General features: G+C 43.8%; 1 protein-coding gene across 1 annotated transcript in view; it reads left to right on the top strand.

The window, feature by feature from the left end:
* Positions 1-22,367, top strand: part of LOC124623685 (insulin-like growth factor-binding protein complex acid labile subunit) — a 74,422-nt gene that overhangs the window by 24,034 nt on the left and 28,021 nt on the right. Inside the window, exon 2 of the mRNA XM_047149053.1 lies at positions 7,552-7,626. Within this exon, the coding sequence (XP_047005009.1) occupies positions 7,600-7,626 (27 nt within the window). The 5' untranslated portion in view covers positions 7,552-7,599. The remainder of the gene's footprint in view (positions 1-7,551; positions 7,627-22,367) is intronic.

The raw sequence follows: 22,367 nt of genomic DNA, 5'->3' as shown, positions 1-22,367 counted from the left end.
TATATATATATATATATATATATATATATATATATATATATATGTGTGTGTGTGTGTGTGTGTGTGTGTGTGTGTGTGTGTGTGTGTGTGTCTGTGATCAGTGCAGCGTTGTCTTCGTGTTGGAGTTGATGAGAGAAGGGAGAGTGTGAAATTCGGTGCCAACACACAAACTACTCCTCTCGAAGAGCACCAAATGGGTCTCCGAGCTTCTTAACATTCCCACCGGACGGAGGAATCACCTTCAACAGCGTCGCTTGTCTTCGCTTCGCGAGACACTGCGCAGAGGTTTAAATGTTTGAAACAGAGGCTAGGACATCTGCGCCGGCCGGGGTGGCCGAGCGGTTCTAGGCGCTACAGTCTGGAACCGCGCGACCGCTACGGTCGCAGGTTAGAATCCTGCCTCGGGCATGGATGTGAGTGATGTCCTTAGGTTAGTTAGGTTTAAGTAGTTCTAAGTTCTAGGGGACTGATGACCTCAGAAGTTAAGTCCCATAGTGCTCAGAGCCATTTGAACCATTTAAGACATCTGTTCCAAGATTGGTGTGTGCACTCAACGCCACCGTCCTCTCGCTACTGTCGTGAAGGCAAAGGTAAACTTGTCAACAGCAAGCAGCGTACCAGGGCGCTCGGCATCCAAACACTGGCCACGCCCGATGGTCCTTCACTTGATGTTCTGACCGGAAATCGCTTAGTATCTGACGGGGTTAGTTTATATTAATGTAGTACAAAACAAGTTACATTATAATCGTCAAATCTTGATATAGTTCTTGTATTTTCAGTAATATACATATAAATCAAAATCTGTAACCTACATATGTCTGGCATAGTAACCTTCTAATACATTATTGCGCACAGTGAATTTCATCAACTTTCTTTACATTTAACAGCTCACTTTCGTCTTAATTCCGGTTTCCACTGTACAATCTGTATATTGGTGTCTACGGGCCAGAGTGTGTAAAATCACAGCCTTTAACGAAGTAAACTTTTTCTTAAAAAAAAAAAAAGAATCGAGTTTTCTCCTAAGCACAACTAGGAATAAGTTTTGTGTCCATTCACCGGAACTGAAAAGGGGGAGAGGGAGGCTCTAAGCACTATGGGACTTAACATCTGAGGTCATCAGTCCCCTAGACTTAGAACCACTTAAACCTAACTAAGCTAAGGACATCACAAACATCCATGCCCAAGGCAGGATTAGAACCGGCGACCGTAGCAGCAGCGCGGATCCGGACTGAAGCGCCTAGAACCGCTCGGCCACCGCGGCCGGCTCACCGGAATTATTATAGTATTTTACGCCATTCTTATTTATATGAAAGAGAGGTCGTCTTGTGTCAATAAGTTTGATTAAGGCAAATATGTCGACGATTGCAGCCGTACTCGAAGCTGCATGTGCCAGGGAAAAATCAGTTTTCTGGAGAGTCAACGTTACGAAACTGGGTTAAGTTTCATTCTTTGCCCCGCAGTGTTAATCGTATGCATACGGAAACTCACGCACGCACAGGCACGCGCGCACTTACACACACACACACACACACACACACACACACACACACACGCTAGCTAATATCTTGTATGACACTATGGCGCGCTGCACGGGTGTGGTTCCCTCAATGAAACTGAGAGGAAGAAGGTGCTAGAGCCGACCGGAACATCGCGTACTCCGTGGTTGCGACGACATGGTCGACCACATCCTTACTCGTTATCCTTCCGTTATTCTCCGAGGATGTGCAACAACGCGTAGCATTATGCAATATCCTTTCAGTTTAGTACATTTCGCCACAAGGACAACGTGCTTAGTATGTTTTCTGGTGCTCCAGGAGTATCTTACTTCCTGCTGAAGTGAATAGCGACCCTATCCACATTATAACCTACACTTTTCCTCCCAAGCAGGTCCAAGGAAATACAAAAAGGTTTTTAAATCTTTGCAAGACACACCAGTTTTTACTTCTGTAATTAACTATCAGATTGCCAATCGTGGAGGGTGAGTGATGCGGGAGGGGGACGGTGGAATGGAATAAACGCTTAAAACGGGGTACGACGTGACCCTGACAAACTGAAAGCGGACAGTCTATGGAGAAGACAAAGTTTCTCTGCAAAACGATGGATTTCGTTTATTACTACAATGGCATACCTCGTGAACAAGAGAGTACGCTATTACTAAAAGGAGAAGAAATGCAATTCAAGTGACACGATTGCGTAATCGTGACAAAAACAGTTCTGGATTTCCTAGTGGAAGTCAACTGGTGGAAAAACGTTTTATAATAGTGGAGAAACTGAGAGACACCTTTATATAGATAGGAAGATGACCCTAAGATATTGATGAAAATAACAGACGACCACTTCTGTTGCGGACTTCAACATTTTGGAAATCTTACTTGACGACGTCTTCAAAGATTTCTGCAATCGAAACTGTTGTTGTTGTGGTATTCAGACCGAAGACTGGTGTGGTGCTGTTCTCCATGATATCCTATCCTGTGCAAGCCTCTTTATCTCCGAATAAGAACTGCAACTTATATCCTTCTGAGCTGCAAGCCTTCCGGAAAAATTACGGCTGTAGTTTCCCTTTGCTTTCAGCTGTTCGCTGTAGCACCACAGCAAGGTCGTTTTGGTTGATGTTACAACTTCAGATCAATCATCCAGACTGTTGCCCCTGCAGCTATTGAAAAGGCTGCTGCCTATCCTCAGGAACCACACGTTTGTCTGGCCTCTCAATTGTGTCTATTGAGAGGCCAGACAAACGTGTTGTGTTGTCATACACTCGGCGTACTAAAATAACGTGAAATATGTCTGCTATATACTGAAAGTCTGTCTTAAAGCCAGACGGAATACATGTAGAGCTTAGAAGGTCCCAGTAACATAAATCTCAATCATCGTTACTTCATTTCATTAATTTCGTTTTTCTTGGGATATTTGTACATAATAGATACCTGTAATTGTGTATTCGCAAAAGCAGTAATTGTAGTGAGGATATGAACGTTTATCATTTCGCAACACCAAATAGCCTGCGACTTTATCCAATCTTCTCCTATCTAATTTATTGCTATGAGCTTCATGCTAAAAACCGATAACACGTTTTGGCCACCTATTATCCAATTATATACAATGTTCTCTCGAGAGACCACATATCGTCGAGGTCGCAGGTAGTTCAACACAATGCTCTGAATTTGTTCTCCGCGCATTCTGCAATTTAAAGGGAAGGTCAGGAATTTAACGTCCCTCCGTCGACAAGGCCGCTGGAGACGGAGCACAATCCCGTTTGGTGGACAGATGCGGAAGGGAATAGGCTGTTTCATTTTAAAGCAGCCGTCCCGGCATTTAACTTGAGCGATTTAGGGAATCAAAGGGAAATCTAAATTATGGACCGGAACCGCTACCGTATCCGAAGCGAGTCCGATGTCCGGTTCTGCAAATTCTGTGTTTTCTCTATGAGCGACGTCTGTGGCTTTTCGCACCACACTGTCGGTGTTGATCCTGGATGTCTATGAGCTACATTCTACAAGTACCCACTCGTCAAATCGACGCCACACTGACAAACGGAGTCTCTGACCTGCTCTAAACGCGACTTACTGCAAATTATCTCTCCATTTCGACTATAAACCCTGGCAAGCGACACGATGATGAAATGTTCTGTATCTGCATGTACGCTCTTCAAGGCACTTTACGGCTTGTGGCAGTGTGCTTCGTGCCCACTCGTAATTTACACTAAGCGGATGGCGCGTGGGAAGAACGACAGTTTGTAAAGCTCTGTACGACCTCTAATCTCTAAAATTTTACCTCTATGGTCTTCTGGCCTAACGTAAGTTAGAGAAAATAATATACAGGCTAGTCAGAAACAGCACTAGAAGGTTGTAAAGGTGTTTCAGGGAAGGTTGTGCTGAGAAATAATTTTTAAGAAAAAAAATTGATCTGATGTGCCTTTTCCGAGATATTTAGCATTGAAGTTAGCCACTCAGGTCGTCGGGCACGGAGATTAAAGCAGCTACCAGAGACAGTGTCGCAAAAAGTGAAAACCGAACAAGTGTAGTTTTGTTTCACCTACCTTAAATGCATTACTTCCGAAAAAAACATTTTTTAACTGGTAATGAGCATTTGAACAAGTGGTAGCTCACGGAGCACAGATGTCTCTGCGTTACCGCATTTTAGCGCTTGCAAATGCTTGAATTTGTGCACGAAACGACGTGATTGACTAACATCAGTGCTTAACAGGTCCACAATGGTGCAATGTATCTACACAGAGGAGCCATAGGAACTAGTATAGCTGCCAAATATCATGTAGGGCCCCCGCGAGCACGCAGAAGTGCCGCAACACGAAGTGAAATGGACTCGACCAACGTCTGAAATAGTACTGGAAGGAAATGACACCATGAATCCTGCAGGGCTGTCCGTAAGTCCGTGCGACGGGGTGGAGATCCCTCCTGAACAGCACGTTGCAAGGCATCTCAGATACGTTCAATAATGTTCATATCTGGGGTGTTTGGTGGTCAGCAGAAGCGTTTAAACTCAGAAGAGTCTCTCTGTAGTAATTTGGACGTGTGGTGTGTTTCATTGTCCTGCTGTAATTGCCCAAGTCCGTTGGAATGCACAATGGACAGGATGCTGACGTATGTGTGACCTATCAGAGTCGTATCTAGAAGTATCAGTGGTCTTATATCACTCCAACTGCACACGCCCTACTCCATTACAGAGCCTCTGCCAGATTGAACATTCGGCTACTGACATCCAGGGTCCATGGATTCGTAAGATTGTATCCATACCCGTACACGTTCATATGCTCGATACAATTTGAAACGAGAATCGTCCGAACCGGCAATAGTGCAATGTCATTGTTGACGGGCCCAGGTGAGGTGTAAAGCATCAACGATACAAGAGTCATCAAGGATACACGAGTGGACTTTCGGCTACGAAAGCCCATATCGATGATGTCTCATTGAATGGTTCGCACGCTGACACTTGTTGATGGCCCGGCACTGAAATCTGCAGCAGTTTGTGGAATGGTTTCATTCTGTCATGTTGACCGATTGTCTTCAGTCCTCGTTGGCCCGTTCTTTCAGGACCTGTCTCCGGCAGCAGTGATATCGGAAATTTGATTTTTTACCGGATTCCGGATATTCACGGTGCACTCCTGAAATGGTCGCACGGGAAAATCTTTACTTCATCGCAACCTCGGAGATGCTGGGTCCCATCGCTCGTGCGCCGCCTATACAGCACGTTCGAACTCACTCCTAATCGCATGCCATTGCAGCAGTAGTAACCGACTTAACAACTGCGTCAGTCACTTATCTTATACAGCCGTATTCTACCTGTTTACACAACTGTGTGTTTGAATACGCATACCTATACCAGTTTCTTTGACGCTTCAGAGTAATATTTTTCTTAAGATTTATTTCTCAGCATTACTTCCCCTGAAACACCCTTACAAGGTTCTCAGACTGTTTCCGACCATCCTACATTAGTTGAGTTTCTAGTAAGTATGCTTTCCAAACTTTCCAGTAGTAAACCACACCGTGATGCACAATGCCAGTCTTGTAGCGTTTGCCATTGTAGCTGAATGACTTTCCCCATGACACTTTCGCCGTTTCTAAACGAACTCTTGACTAAAACAACTTCCGTTATTTCAGTTACGTTATTTCGTCTGTCAGTCGTACGTGATAAAAGGAAGCTCGCGAGCTGCGTGTTTTTATCGTAGCTTACACTTCAGCTAACTCCATACTACTCAAAATCTTCAACTGAAGACGGAGGACTAAGTGAGCAGTATGTTTTCCTTGTGTTTCCATTTGTTCTTTGACAAATCGAGTATATGAAAGGATACCTACACTGTGTGCTGGTGCAGGACAGTCGAACTCAGTTTTGTGTTAGGGTTTTTAATAGTCATGTTTACGTGATGGTACACTGCGGCACGTTTTTGAACATTTTTCGAGGAGAGAAAGATTACCCTATATTACGTATAGGATGCTGTTTGGAAAAAGACATACTACTGTAAGCTCGTAATGAACAAAGTTACAAGAAATGTTAAAATCATGTAGGTTAATATTCCCCTGGAAGGTGAACGTCTGTTCCTTCATGTATTATTTTATTTTCCTTCTGGACAAAAAGCTATTCTAGGTGGTAACGATGAAGGGGGCGCACTGTACGTATATTTGCCGTCGACTTGTGTAGTCCTTGTTCTTCTTCCGTATGAGTTTCTCCGTAGTATAATTGAAACGGAACATTGCCCTTTCCTTCTGTCACTATAAGGACTGAGGGCTGATAGAACATGACCAGTCTGTGTGCTTCAGACAGAATCACTCCCCTTATCTCTTAATTCTTCTAAACATCCATATCTTTAGGAGTACCACAGGGTTCACCACAGAGATCGATCCTTTTGATGCCTCAGGGATAGCTGCATTCACAAACAGTGGCTTGATCAGTTGAGACCAATTTCAATGTGCAACGAGAAATAAATGTGTGTATATCTTTATAACTCAGCTTCACAAATTAACGTCGTTCGCTGAGTATTTAACTACCCAACACCACTGCATTCAGTTATTCCAGAAGTGCTTCGTACATTGCTTGTGCCTCTGACGTTCGATTTCTTGTCATGTGCTTTTCATAATTCTTTTCTTAAAAGGTTTCCTATTAATAAAAGTCCCCTTAATTTTTCCACAGTAAAAGATAATTTTCTTTTCAATATCTTCGCTTGTGTTTCGTTTCAGTCGCCGCCGTGGCATTTTAAAGATTCCGCGAAGCGTTTTTCTATACAGGCAGCATCTTCCATCCCTTTTGGAGAGAGACGTTCGGCTGTTTACGTAGTCGCAGGTAAGAGCAATAGACCGGGCCTCGTCTTCGATTTCCGAAGACACGGCTCGGTAAGAAGGGGCTTTTGCTATTGGCGCCAAACAGAGGAGTCCCGGCTTGTCAAACAGGGCGTTTCAGTTTCTCGGAGAAGCTACTCTCTTCTTCTGTTTCACCTATATAGTCACTATCCATTGTTTTCCATGTGCTCTAGCAGAACTCTGTGCAAATTCTGCATCAACAAGTCACATACTTCGATGTATCGACGGTTCCTTCAGCGTTAGCGTACGTCGTTAATACCTGAAACATTTCCGTTGAAATGTATTAATCGTTTCTCACTTCAATAGATGATGTGTACGTCATAGCGGGACTCAAAGCGAAAATTTAGTTCTACTAATGTTATACACACAGCAATGAAATGGATAGTGATATTATAAGGAGAACTTAGTACCATACTACACAATGCCAAATGTGACACTAATGTGAGAACACTGAACGATCAAATCAAGAATTGTTACAGTAAAGTATATTGTCGTTATCAACCGCAAAAAGTAAACAGTTACAGTAAAAACATTATTTCCCAAGAGGAAATGTAATAAATAAAAATTACTTAAATTACTTACACCAAGCACTCATGGCCGCTACAGAAAACTCATTACGATGTTTTCAATGAAGTTACAGGGTCTCATTTCCTGTTTCTGTCTTTTTCTGTGTATAAGTTTTCCTTTTTACAGGACTCATGAATAAGCGACAAGAATGACAACACGTGTTTCTGTTTTACAGGGAACACGTTAGTGAGCTGCACCTGATTGTCTGGCCTTAGTATACATCATGCTGATGCTCGACATGTCTTTCAAGGTGAGTTATAAAATCTGTTTCTTTTTTCCTTGAATTTATGGAATCTGACGCGAAGAAGAAACTGATGTTTCCCTGTCACCACATATCTTTTAAAACGATGTTATCAGTGTCTTTTCCATGAAACCAGATGAAAATGCTCAGCGATTTTCAAAAACAAGAGTAACACTGACGGAAGAAGGAGTTGTGCAACATAAACGGAAGTTGGTAGACATGTTTCTACGTCTGAAAGATGATGTCCATTGAAGCATCGCGCCAGTCTAGTAAGAGTGGCGCTGGTTACGCCCAAAAGAGAACGATAAACCAGTTTTAATAATTTTTCTTGTGTCTTGACCACACATTTGCTTTCCCAACAACCTTATGCGTTTCGACTTTCCGTCATTTTTAAAGGCTACAAAATACAACGGAAAACCTGCTATGAGAAGGTATGAAAATATGATACATTTCACCCTTGATACGAGATATATCATAACGACTAGAATATGGCTTCCTAGCTTATCAGTGTTATGTCAGTCATATAAAATTGGTCGTTAGATACATTGTATCACGTCAAGATTCCCGATCACGAGACAAATGCAAACTGCTACCAAGGGAAAAGTTTATAAATCGAGAGCTCTAAACCGCTAGGCGGCGCTAGGTACGTGGTACACGCAGCAATTTTTTTCTGGGTAAGTGGTACACGCTGCAATTTGTTTCTGGTTACAGCCACAATTTTCATCGTGTAAAACAGTTTCATCTACATCTAGATGGATACTCTGCAAATCACGCATAAGTGTTCGGTAGAGGGTTCATCGAACCACCTTTACAGTTCTCTATTATTCCAATCTCGTATAGCGCTCGGAAAGACCGAGCACGTATATCTTTCCGTAAGACCTCTGAGTTTCCTTATTTTATCATGGTGATCGTTTCTCCCTTTGCAGGTCGGCGTCAACAAAGTATTTTCGCATACGCGGGAGAAAGTAGGTGATTGGAATTTCGTGAGAAGATTCCGTCCCAACGAAAAACGCCTTTGTATTAATGATGTCCACCCCAAACCTTGTATCATTTCGGTGACACTCTGTCCCCTATTTCGCGACAATATTAAACGTGCTGCCCTTCATAAACTTTTTCGATGTACACCGTCAGTCCTACCTGGGAAGCATGCCACACGGCGCAGCAGTATTCTAAAACAGGAGGGACAAGCGTTGTGTAGGCAGTCTCCTTGGTTGATCTGTTACATTTTCTAAGTGTCCTGCCAATAAAACGCAGTCTTTGGTTAGCCTTCCCCACAACATTTTCTATATGTTCCTTCCCATTTAAATTGTTCGTAATTGTAATTCATAGGTATTTGGTTGAATTTACGGCCTTTAGATTCGACTGATTTATCGTGTAACCAAAGTTCAACGGATTCCTTTGAGCACTCATGTGAATGACCTCACTTTTCGTTATTTAGGGTCAATTTCCAATATTCGCACCATACAGACATCCTTTCTAAATCGTTTTGCAATTTGTTTTGATCTTCGGATGACTTCACTAGGCGATAAACGATAGTGTCATCTGCATAAAACCTAAGACGGCCACTCAGATTGCTTCAGAAATCGTTTTTATAGATAAGCAACAGCAAAGGGCCCATGACACTACCTTGGGGAAGGGCAGAAGTCACTTCTGTTTTCTCGCTGCTTTCAGTGAATTACTACGAACTTCGGCCTCTCTGACAGGAAATCAAAAAGCGAGTCACATAACTGAGAAGATATTCCACAAGCAAGCAGTTTGTGTGGTACAGTGGCGAAAGTTTTCCGGAAATCCAGAAATACCAAATCGTCGGTAAATATGTAAATCCCTTAGATTGTTTTACAAGAAGGTATAACACTACAAAACAATGTGCAATAGATTTTTTAAATCAATGCCATGGAAGAACGCGCTGATTGGCGTAGAGGCCAACTGTCTGTTAACTAACAAATGTTTTTTTTTTTTTTTTTTACAGCTCACAGCACACAAAATACTATCATCAGTGAAAGTACGCAAATAATACTTAAAATCATGGAGATAAGCAGAAGATTATAAGGGAACTGGTTAAAGCTGGCGAACGTAAAGTAGCGCGCCTAAGATCTTTTGTGGTTGTATAACCATAAGACTGTTTTCAATGAACAGAAACATTGCAAATGACCACGACGCAATTACAGAAGGGGGCGAGGGGCACTGTGGTACACTACATTAATCTTGACATATTGACAATTCCTTTAGAGCTATATACAATACTGTAGCTACAAATGTGTATAAAGTGACAACTTGAATAAAATAACGCGAAACCTTTATGAAACAGCTATACAAGCGCTGTTGTCAACAGTTTTTAACTCGTGTCATACAGCATAAAGCCCTGAAAATCTGCTTATGAATACTCTATCGGCCTTTGACCAATCATCGCGTATGACACTAAATATGTAGTAAATAATTAAACTTTCATCATCTTGTGCACAACACGGGACGCAGGAGAAAGCCACACGAAATTGTACAGACTTGGGGGTAAAATGCAGAACAGCAAGCCACTAATCACAAAAAGAATACTGTCTAGTGACCAGCCGTAGTGCGTCGCTCTCTCCTGAGGCCCCGGATAACGGCAGAACTATTAGTGTTCCGCAAATAGACTGAAAAACCAATTCTTGGTGAAATTTATTTGCTCGTCAACTATTTCTACGAAAATTTTGTTTTACTCTGAGAAACCTCCAATTCCTCAAGCGCATTTAATAGCGGCCATATCGGGGCGTTGTGCAGAGTATTAAACAGTTTTACAGGATTTTTGATATGTCAAGATTAATACCAAGTATCCGATCACCCCCTCTTCTTTAATTTGCGTCATGGTGTTCTCCAATGCTTGTTACTCACAGAAAACAGTTTTATGGTAATACAACCACATAAGATCTTATGTAAGTTATCTACAGTGTTCCGACTTTAACCAATTCCCTTGAAATGGTTCAAATGGTTCTGAGCACTAGGGGACTTAACATCTGAGGTCATCAGTCCCCTAGAACTTAGAACTACTTAAACCTAACTAACCTAAGCACATCACACACATCCATGCCCGAGGCAGGATGCGAACCTGCGACCGTAACGGTCGCGCGTTTCCAGACTGTAGCGCCTAGAACCGCTCGGCCACTCCGGCCGGCCAATTCCCTTCCAACCCTCTAGTGATGTCTATAATTTTAACCTTTATCAGTGTACTTTCACTCATGATAGTAATTTATGTGCTGTAACTTGTGGAAAAGGGGAAGATTTGTTAGTTAATAGACTGTTGGCCCAAAGGCCAATCAGCCCTTTCTTCCAGTGTACTATTTTTGTAGAGTAATATCTTTTGCAAAACACTGTAAAGTGATTTCCATGTTTACTGATGAAATTGGTTTGCGCAATGAAAATTGTGGTTGTGAAGAGAAACAAATTGCAGCGTGTACCTCGTACGCAGTGCCGCTAAGCGATTTAGTCCACCTGGCTTCCAAAATTTTGCCTTGATGGCAGTTGCACTTGTCTCGTGTTCGGAAATGTTGGCGTGACACAATGTATCTAAAGGCCAAGACAGACATAACACTAGTAAACTAGGAATCCACGTTTTAGTCGTTATAATATGTCTCTTATCAGTGGTTAAATGTATCATATTTTCATACCTATGATACCAGTTTTGTGTTGTATTTTGTACCGTTTGAAAATGACGGAAAGTTGAAACGCGGTCCGCCCCCGGTAGCTGAGTGGTCAGCGCGACAGACGGTCAATCCTAAGGGCCCGGGTTCGAATCCCGGTTGGGTTGGAGATTTTCTCCGCTCAGGGACTGGGTGTTGTGTTGTCCTAATCATCATCATTTCATCCCCATCGACGCGCAAGTCGCCGAAGTGGCGTCAAATCGAAAGACTTGCACTAGGTGAACGATGTACCCGACGGGAGGCCGTAGTCACACGCCATTATTATTATTATTAGTTGAAATGCGTAAGATTATCGGAAAAATAATAGTATGGTCAAGTGATAAGAAAGGTTGTTAAAAGAGCATCCAAATGGCAGTGTCGTCTGACAACATTTGAAAGCTAGTTGCAGCAAATCAGTTTTGTTTTAAATACACGCTGTAAAGGTCGTGACTATTAGTTACTTTTGAGATCGGACGTGGTGAGTTTCTGTTAGGCAAGAATGCCTTTAAGGCGACAAAGACGACATTATCGACATTTCACTGAGTTTGAACGAGGTCGTTAAAACAGCTACGAGAAATTAGAGAAAGACTTAGCAGGAATGTAGCTACTGTACGTTATTCCCGGTAGTGGTGGTCACGAGAATGTACGGTCTCAAGACGTTGAAAGAAGAGAGGGGTTCGTACGGCCATGTGACACAACCAGAGGGGAGGCCACCGTGTACGGCGCATGGTTCTGGCGCATCGCACTGCATCTGCAGCAATAATTTGAGCAATAGCTGGCACCAAAGAGACACAACGAACTGTTATAAATCGCTTTCTTCAAGGACAGCTCCGAGCCAGACGAACTGTAGTGTACATTATACTGACTCCAGGCCACTGCTGGTTGCTACTTCAATGGTGTCAAGCGGGAGCTCATCGGAGGGCAGGCTAGAGGTCTGTTGTATTTTCTGATGAAAGCTGGTTCTGCTCCGGTGTCAGTGATAGCCGTGTGTTGGTTAGAAGGAGACCACTTGAGGGCCTGCAACCAACATTGCAGCGTGGTAGACACACTGAACCTACGCCTGGAGTTAAAGTCTGGGGTGCGATTTCGTTTGACAGCAGGAGTACTCTGATGGTTATCCCAGGCACGCTCATTGAAAATTTGAACGTCAGAGAGGTGGGAGACCTGTTGCTCTGCCATTCATGAACAGCATTCCAGGAAATGTTTTTCAACAGGATAACGCTCGCCCACATACCGCAACGGTCCCATATCGCTCCAATTGCACATGGCGCACACCATTACAGGGCTTCTACCAGCTTGAACAGTCCCCTGCTGGCATGCGGGGTCCATGCATTCATAAAGTTTTCTTCATTCCCGTAAACGTCCATCGCGTCGATACAATTTGAAACGAGACTCGTCCGACCAGGCAATATGTTTCCAGTTATCAACAGTCCGATGTAGGAGTTGACGAGCACAGGCTTTGCGTCGTGCGGTCATGAAGGGTACACGAGTGGGCCTTCTGCTCCGAAAACCAATATCGATGTTGTATCGTTGAATAGTTCACATGCTGACACTTGTTGATGGCTCAGCTCTGAAATCTGCAGCAATTCTCTTCAGTCCCTTTATTCCAGAGTGTTTTTTCCGGCCGCAGCGATTTCGGAGATTTAATGTTTTACCGGACTCCTGATATTCACGGTACACTCGTGAAATGATCGTACGGGAAAGTCACCACTTCATCTCTACCTCGGAGATGCCGTGTCCCATCGCTCGTGCGCCGACTATAACACCACTTTCAGCGTCACTTAATTCTCGATAACCTGCCATTGAAGCAGTAGCAACCGATCTAACAAATGTGCCAGACACTTGTTGCCTTATATAGCGTTGCCGGCTGCAGCGCCATATTCTGCCTGGTTACATACCTCCGTATTTGAATATGCATGCCTATGTCAGTTTCTTTGTTGGTTGAGTGATATGTGACATGTTCCATCTAGTTACCATTAATTGTGACAATGATCCATTAAACATGAAGCTAACTAACTAAATGTAACATTTTTGGGTGTAATTTTAATGAATCATACTATACCGTCGAGAGCAAAAGGAAGTTATCTGAAAATAAGTATTATTACAGGTTAAAGCCATGACAGCACAAATTACGTGTACATTTAATGTGACTATTAGGATGCTATGTGGTACCAAGCCCCCACGCGAACCAATAAGGACATGGAAACATGATGAGAGTCAGATGTGTAACTGGAGAACCTGCCTTCACGCTGTTTGTATGATAGTCCACAAGATATCAACCGTGATATCTGGTGGACCTTGACGAACATGTCAACCATTGACAATGTCTCTGATGTGACTGGCTATCAGCTTGTCAACGAGTTGACCAAAGAAGAATTACGTACTCTTCCTTCGGGGAAGGTTTGCCTGCATTGTTTTTCTAAGATATATGTAGTTAACTGAAGGAACGATAGTATCTCAACCTTTAAAGCTTCTGTAGCATGGCGGTAACTGTTCAGACAGCCCTTGATTTCAAGTCTATTTCACATGATGTACGAAGTGACGTTAATCCACACTGCCGGAGGACGGCCATCGCGGATGCATGTAATACATATGCCACCATGGCTAAGACCGGTTGGCCTTCAGAAAGCATCAGATTTTAAAAAAAACGGAAATTACCACAACGGTCGGTATAAATCACTTTTATTTTCTTCTGTCATGCATTTCGATAGCATACACCCTCGTCTTCAGGATCAATGTATTATATGAGTATTTCTTTGCTTGGATGTAGCCAGATGTCTGACATAACGATATTGCCATTAAGACACACATTACAGACTATCACAACGCTACTAATAGTATCTTCCAGCAAAAAGCAACCTAAATAGTCTTGTAGAACATATATGTAGCTGTTTACTGTAGCTATACCTTTGCACATTTATATAACTGAATCTCACAAAAATAAAAAGCAATTAAAAACCTGTCAAAGCGCATTACTGGCTGACATTACTGATATGATTTTTATTTGCAATGTACATTAGTAATGCTCTCTGACTCATTGTTTTTCCATACCTGAACGATCTCTGGACATTTTTTACTTTTTAATTTCACTTTTTTATTCAGTGGCACAAGTGCGTGTTTGTAACGACCTACAGTGACCATTTCCTGGATCATCCTGTCAGTAGTTCTGTTATCACGGAAGTGCTACATTATGATAGAAAGTGAGAGGTAATAACTAACAATAGAAAGTGAGAGGTAATAACTAATGATAGAAAGTGAGAGGTAATGACTAATGATGGAAAGTGAGAGGTAATAACTCATGATAGAAAGTGACAGGCAATGATATAAAGTCAGAGGTAATAACCAATGATAGACAGTGAGAGGTAATAACTCATGACAGAAAGTGAGAGGCAATGGTAGTATGTCAGAGGTAATAACTAATCTGTAGCGAACTGAAATGTAAGGCACGCCGCTGGCTACAGCCAGTAGAAATTCTCATGCAATCCATGGATGCAGCTGAAGATGACGGTGAAAACGCGTCGTGGAAGAATGTAGGTGATTGACGCCGATAACTATTTCAATTTATCAGCTGTACGATAAAATATTTCGATAGCGTAGTCTAACACGGACAAAATGAGAGGAACACTACATTTTTACACTTAACATACCAGCGACGACATGCGTCTGCCCGTTGCACTTTGAGATGTTTATGATTTATAGAGAGTCCAAGTAGATACAAAGGCCTTTGCGCCACGAATGGCGTCGAACCGTCCTCGCAGACACCATGGCGCTCTTAATACTACGATATAGCTGTCAAGATCATCACCGAATCGCCGCCATGTTTCACTCGTGGGACGTAAACTCGACTACAAGTATGAAACAATGAGAACACGTCTAAACCTTTCCTGCAGAGTCCAGGTGTTATGGCTTCGGCACCACGTTTGCCTGTAGCGAGCATTTGCATCACTAATGAGTGGTTTTGGAACTCCATCTCACTTTGCAATTCCCTGCTTATGGAGTTCGCTTCCTGTTGTTTTGGTGCTGACAAGGTTTGCGAGTGCGACATTCAGTTCTGCAGACACCTTGGCGGTTGTCATGCTGCTGTTTCCCGTCACGGCCCTCTTTAGCGACTGTCCCTCACGACCACTGAACATACACTTTCGTCCGCGTTGTGACTTAGCAGGAGATGTTTCTCCACTTTTGCTGGATGTGATATAAATCTCCGATAAGGTGCCAGTTTAAACGTCAAACACTTCAGCTTTCTTGGTTGCGGAAGTTCCCACCATACATGTCTAAGTTAGAATTCACGTACTTTCGACGTAATTCACTCACAACAGAACACTGTTCTGACCGCGACTGACACTTGCAACGTACTGAGGACATTGGTGGTCAAATACAACAGTGCAACTTACAGGGTTGGCTATCATCTGTATTTATGTTGAAGCATGCATTTTTCGCAGTGTTTCCATAGTTTTGTCCAGACACTCTATCTCCTTCGTTGATGTTGTGCTCTGCCAATGCAGGCATCTGGATTTGGCCAAGGCGAAATCTTCTCAAATGTTGTGAACAGCGTCGCGATATGGATCGCTGCGTATGGCCAATGTCTTGAATTGCACACTCATAACTGATGCTGTAGACGGCGGGAAGCTCTAGCTCCAATTGGTCTTTGACTGTCCCAAGCAGCCGGCCGGGGTGGCCTAGCGGTTCTAGGTGCTACAGTCTGGAACCGCATGTCCGCTATGGTCGCAGGTTCGACTCCTGCCTCGGGCATGGATGTGTGTGATGTCCTTAGGTTAGTTAGGTTTAAGCTGTTATAAGTTCTAGGGGACACATGACCTCTGAAGTTAAGTCCCATAGTGCTCAGAGCCATTTGAACAATTTGTCCCAAGCATGTTATTGATTTCAACCGTTGAGTGGAAAACAGTTTTTATGTTGTGTTCTCTGTTATGTTGGCAGTCTGGGCTGTCTGTTAAAACTGAACCAGGAAGGTATCTAGGTGACTGTAAAGAAGCAAAATCTGAACTGCTGCCTCCCTCTAACAGATGCATATGATAGGCCAGAGAGATAATCCAACTCAGGCCTTTGCATCCGCGAACGACTTAGTTTCTCCTACAGATTTTGTCGCAGCTTTAGTTAGAATAACAAGATGTCCCCCACTGAAAAAAATTTATAGCAAGCGGTATTACGTACAAGTTACTATAGGATTCTCTGCTATAATGAAGTGGATCCAGTATCTGTTGAAGACTGTCCACATTGTTTACCATATCAAATATGTTCAGAGAGTTTAACCGAATTTCAGCCTTGTATTAACCCCCCTCCCCCCCCCCCCCCCCCCCCCCGGTAAGTAACTGAATAACTGAACAGAATTTTTTTATCGGACTGAATAAACCTCCTAGCTGGCACTGTGAATACATCGCCTATTTTGATCTGGGTGGTGTATTTCAGAGATCGTCATCCACAGCAACTGTATAAAACAATCCCAAATAAGAGACCTGGAAGTTTGTGAAAGCCAGTTTTCTGTTAACAAAGATTTAAGGTACGGCAGTTGCTTATTGCCAAAACTGTATCGCTTGTATGTCAAAGGTGTCATGAAGGAAGCGAAGAAAAGTTAAAGAAGAGGAATAAAAGTGCGGTGGTAATTTACGATTTGGCTCTGCCAAAATTCGAGCGGAATGTAGAAGAACTGTTGAGTATGGTGGACATCAGAAATATAATAACTGATTTAACGTCAATAACGAGAAAAGCATAATAGTAGTGGGGACGTAGTGCTTTATGGAAAGCGAGTTTACACTGTCTGATAGGTATAAGGAAGTTATTAAAAGTAGATTTCCACAAGCAAAATACCTACTCCGAACAACACTACCAATAATATGACGTGTTATAGAGGAACAAAATCCCAAATGTATATTTCTCATGCACAGAACTGTGTGGCAAAGGAATGTGCACCGTGGGATGCATTCAAATTACGTCGCCATATAATGTGAAAAGGAAAACATTTACCAGAAGAAGCGACGGATTAGAGGGACATCGATTACAGGGTAGTTAATGTGGGATTGTTACGACAACGATTAATTGTAGAGGCAGAAATAATTTTCGTTACCTACAAAATGGAGTCTGGAATACATAGCGGATAGAAACTGTTCTGACGGAATTTATTCCACATGGAAATAGTTGACGTAAAAACAATGAAACAGAAAACTGCATCGAAATAAATGTGATCAGTTGCTCCGTCACACGTTATAGATTTCACTTTCGTATGTGACATACTGCCAAACTTACGAGCAGCCGACGTGTATCGTAATAGACAATCATATGAACGGAATCACCCTGAAACCGACGTCATACGTCGTTGTTACAAACAGTCTGCGAAAACCAGTTCATAGATTTTTACCACTGATCAGTTGTTTATACAAATGGAGTTAACACCTCCGCGTCAGTTAAGGCCTGAAGATGGTGTACTGAATCACCGAAACTGGTAGTCATATAATAAATAACATCGTAATGACAGTTCCTTTTATTACATTAGGGAACGGCCGAAGTCCCATAAGCCTCCAAGCAGAAGGATGGACATAATTTAACATCGTAAGGACGGCTGCAGTGTTCCATTTTATGGGCGTTCAAAAAGAAACGAGCAGGAATCATAATTACAGAAACCAGTACCTGTATGTTAGAAGTACCGACCCTGGCTGTTGAGATACTTGTCCCACTGTGACACGAGGTGGTGAATGGCTGCTCATAAAATTCTCGGGGCTGCGGTGTTAGCCAGTTCAGCACGTACAGCTGGATGTCGTCGTCCGAGGTGAATCGTTTGCGCCTCAGAGCCTTTTTAAGGAGACCATAAATGGCCCCCTTCTGATTCACTTCCTGCAGCTCGGGACAACAGTGAACGCCCAGCATTACTCGCAAACCTTGACCACCCTTCGCCAAGCGATCAAATCAAAACGACCAGGCAATCTCACCCGTTGGGTCATTCTGCTTCACGAAAATGCAGAGTCTCATACGGCCAATACAGTCGCATCACTCCTGCAGAAATTCAAATGTGAGATTCTCGCCCACACTCCATACAGTCTGGACCTCTCTCCCTGTGATTAAGCCATTTTTTGTCCCCTTTAAAAGGCTCTGAGGGGCAAACATCTCACCTCGGATGACGATGTCCAGCTGTACGTGCGGAACTGGTTAACATCGCAGTCCCGGCAATTTTATGAGACAGCCATTCACCGCCTTATGTCACAGTGGGACAAGTGTCTCAACAGCCAGGGTCAATACTTCTATCAAAAAGGTACTGGTTTATGTAGTTATGCCTCCGGCTCGTTTCTTTTTGAACGTGCCTGATGCATTAATGAACGGCCGAAGTCCCTCAAACCTCCAAGCAGAAGGATAGAAATACAAAAACAATCATAATTCTGCGATGGTGGACACAAAAGTATAATTACAAGAGAGTGCAAGAATTCATATACCTAGGGGCACTTTTCACTGAGAACTATCGTGTGAAGCAGAGATACAAGCAGGAAACCGATCTTACCACAGCCTAGCACAACTGCTTCGGTCCAAATATCTCTCCAGACAGTTCAAGATTCGACTGCACAAAACCCTGAGCCAGCCTATTGTTCTATATGGCTGTGAGACATGGAGTATCCGAAAACAGGACTTCCATAAGCTCCTTGTTTTTGAGAGAAAAATGCTTCGGAAGATCTTCGGTCCGGTTCTGGATGCAGATACAGGGTAATGGAGGATCAGATACAACCAAGAGCTTGAGGATCTATACCAGCAGTCCAACATAGCAGGAACTGTCAAAGCCAAACGAATGCAGTAGGCTGGCCATGTGGCCCGGATGGAGGATCACAGATGGCCTCGTAAGCTCCTGGATTTCGCACCTACAGGAAAGAGACCGCCAGGGAGACCCAAGAAACGTTGGAGGGATGGACTCCATAAAGATTTAAACCAAGTGTCAATAGATGTGAACGGTTGGCGGATAGCAGCAATGGACAGAATACAGTGGAGGAGGAAACTTGTAGATGCGTGCGGTCCACTGGGCCTGATCACGTAGTAGTAGTAGTAGATGGGGAAATGTTGTCGTTTCTGAAATTTTATACGGCTGCGGTACCTGAAAGAAGGGAAGCATATCTGAAAGTTTGAAAATTTGACTGACTTATGTTAGTACAATTTTTAAATTCACATTTAAGAGATCCAATATTGTACTGACACACCTTACTTGGATGCGGAAGTGGAAACTTGAAGGCACACAGCAGGTGTTAGTCTCTCTCAGACAGTGAAGCTGGTAGGCCAGTGCTTTCGCCGGCTCGGGCACAGCAGTCCCTCGGGGTCGCCACGGAGGCGTCCTCCTGGCCGCACAGTGCGTACGTACGCGGCGGAACAATTTCCGGCGTGACGTCACCGCCCAGTGCGTGGGCGCGCCGACGGCGGCACGCTCAGCCGCTCCGGCAGCTTCCGGCCGCTTCATCACGCTCACACTCCTTCCTGCCGCCCGCCGGCACTCTAATTCGTCGCTCCGCCAGAGCGAGGTGGCGTCGCTCTCACACAGCCTCTGCTCGTGGTCAACGTTGTTAAAAGCAAGTGCCGCTGCTCGGTCAATGTGCGCTGCATAACAGTACGTGTGAAGTAACTAACCAGCTCAGATCACGTGTTTAAGTCGACATTACCGACGACGTGTGAGCTCCTGTGAATATACTGAACTACTCTGAAGATACTGAGCTTGTGGCCGTAGTGTTTAGCGTCATTATATTAAAAAATAAAAAGAAAAAAAAAAGGAAAACGGCAACCTGGAACCACCAGAGACTGTTATAATGAAGTATTTAGTCACAAAAAAGCGGTTTTAAAGCCTCAGTAGCTCCGTGGCTAGCGTCGTTGCCTTCAGTGCGGAACAATCTAGGTTCCATTCATGGTAACTCCTCCAGTTTTCGCTAAGGTTGGGGGCTGTAATACGGTTTCTACTCGCCCTCGAAAGGCCAGACGGGGAACTGTTTGATTAAAGAAGCAGTAGCATCACCAGGACTCATCTACAGGGAATAACAGCTGGAGGGGTTGGCGGCGACAAGCTGACTACATATCCCACTGTCATAGATCGCTCCTCGCGCTGCCTTGTAGGCGGCAATCGTTCAGCCGGAACAGGGCTAAAGCTTAATCCATGAGTGGTGTAGTTTCGGTCAAGTAACTACCTTCAACTACTGCAGTACGACTGTATTAAGTTTAAGGAATGCTCCGTTTTGTCGAAGAAATAACTCATTATGTATATTCCCAAACAGTGGAGATATACACAATGTGATCAAAAGTATCCGGACACGTGGCTGAAAGTAATTTACAAGTTCGTGGCGCCCCGCGTTCGGTAATGCTGGTATTCATTATGGTGTTGGCCCGCCCTTAGCCTTTATGTTCAATCAGGTGCTGGAAGTTTTCTTGGAGAATGGCATCCCATTCTTCACGGAGTGCTGGACTGAGGAGAGGTATCGATATTGATCGGTGAGGCCTGGCACGAAGCCAGGGTTGCAAAACATCCCAAAGGTGTTCTATAGGATTCAGGTCAGGACTCTTTGCAGGCCAGTCCATTACAGGGATGTTATTGTCATGTAACTGCTCTGCCACAGGCCGTGCATTATTAACAGGTGCTCGATCGTGTTGAAAGATGCAAACGCAATCTCCGAATTTCTCTTCAAGAATGGGAAGCACAAAGGGGCTTAAAACATCAATGTAGGCCTGTGCTGTGATAATGCGACGCAAAACAACAAGAGGTGCAAGTTCCCTTCATGATAAACAAGATCACACCATAACACCACCGACTCCGAATTTTACTGTTGGCATTACACACGCTGGCGGGTGACGTTTACCGGGCATTCGCCAAACCAACACCCTGCCATCCGATCGCCACATTGTGTACCGTGATTCGCCACTACACACAACTTTTTCTACTGGTGAGTCGTCCATTGTCTACGCTCCTGGCACCAAGCTAGGCTTCGTTTGGCATTTACCGGTGTGATGTGTGGCTTATGAGCAGCCGCTCGACCATGAAATCCAAGTTTTCTCACCTCCTGCCAATCTGTCATAGTACTTGCAGTGGATCCTGCTGCAGTTTGGAATTCCTGTGTGACAGTCTGCATAGATGTCTGCGTATTACACATTATTACCCTCTTCAAATGTCGGCCATCTCTGTCAGTCAGCAGACGAGGTCAGCCTGTACGGTTTCGTGCTGTACGTGTCCCTTCACGTTTCCCCTTCACCATCACACCGGAAACGGAGGACCTAGGGATGTTTAGGAGTGTGGAAATCTCGGGTACAGAAGTGTGACACAAGTGACACCCAATCACCTGACCACGTTCTAAGTCCGTGAGTTCCTTGGGGCGCCCCATTCTGCTCTTAAAAAAATGGTTCAAATGGCTCTGAGCACTATGGGACTCAACTGCTGAGGTCATTAGTCCCCTAGAACTTAGAACTAGTTAAACCCAACTAACCTAAGGATATCACACACATCCATGCCCGAGGCAGGATTCGAACCTGCGACCGTAGCGGTCTCGCGGTTCCAGATTATAGCGCCTAGAACCGCACGGCCACTTCGGCCGTCCATTCTGCTCTCTCATTATGTCTAATGGTGAGTGAGATCACTCATATGGAGTTCCTGGCAGAAGGAGGCAGCACAATGCCCCTAATATGAAACGTGTGTTCCTGCGGGTGTCCGGATATTTTTAACCACATAGCGTATGTCTCCTCTGTACAGGGGAATACATAATGAATATACGAGTGCTGGTTGTAAGCTTAGGGAAAACGACGTATGGAAGTTTGGGTCTGGCAACGAAGCGTGCTCGGGTAGGTGAAGTGGTTAAGTGGAAAGCTCACTACACGCGGGAAATCTGAGTTCGAGTCCCAGTCCGGCACAAATTTTCAATGTCGTCATTCCATTATACACATCTAGAATGTCCACATTCGCAACTGCAAAGTATGTATTGGCTTTTTGCACAGAAGCATTCTGAGATTCGCAGGAAATGTGAGAATCCTAAGACTCCATTACTGGAGGAGTATCTGTACACTGTTTTCCTATACCGTAAATGCACTTCCGTAATATAATGAATGAAGAAGCACAATCTGGATCACTGTTTCTCCTCGGCGTTC

The sequence above is a fragment of the Schistocerca americana genome, chromosome 1 (assembly GCF_021461395.2).
Source record: "Schistocerca americana isolate TAMUIC-IGC-003095 chromosome 1, iqSchAmer2.1, whole genome shotgun sequence".
In the NCBI taxonomy this organism is placed as follows: domain Eukaryota; kingdom Metazoa; phylum Arthropoda; class Insecta; order Orthoptera; family Acrididae; genus Schistocerca; species Schistocerca americana.
The sequence above is the reverse complement of the archived record's forward strand: the minus strand, read 5'-3'. Positions and strand labels throughout refer to the sequence as shown.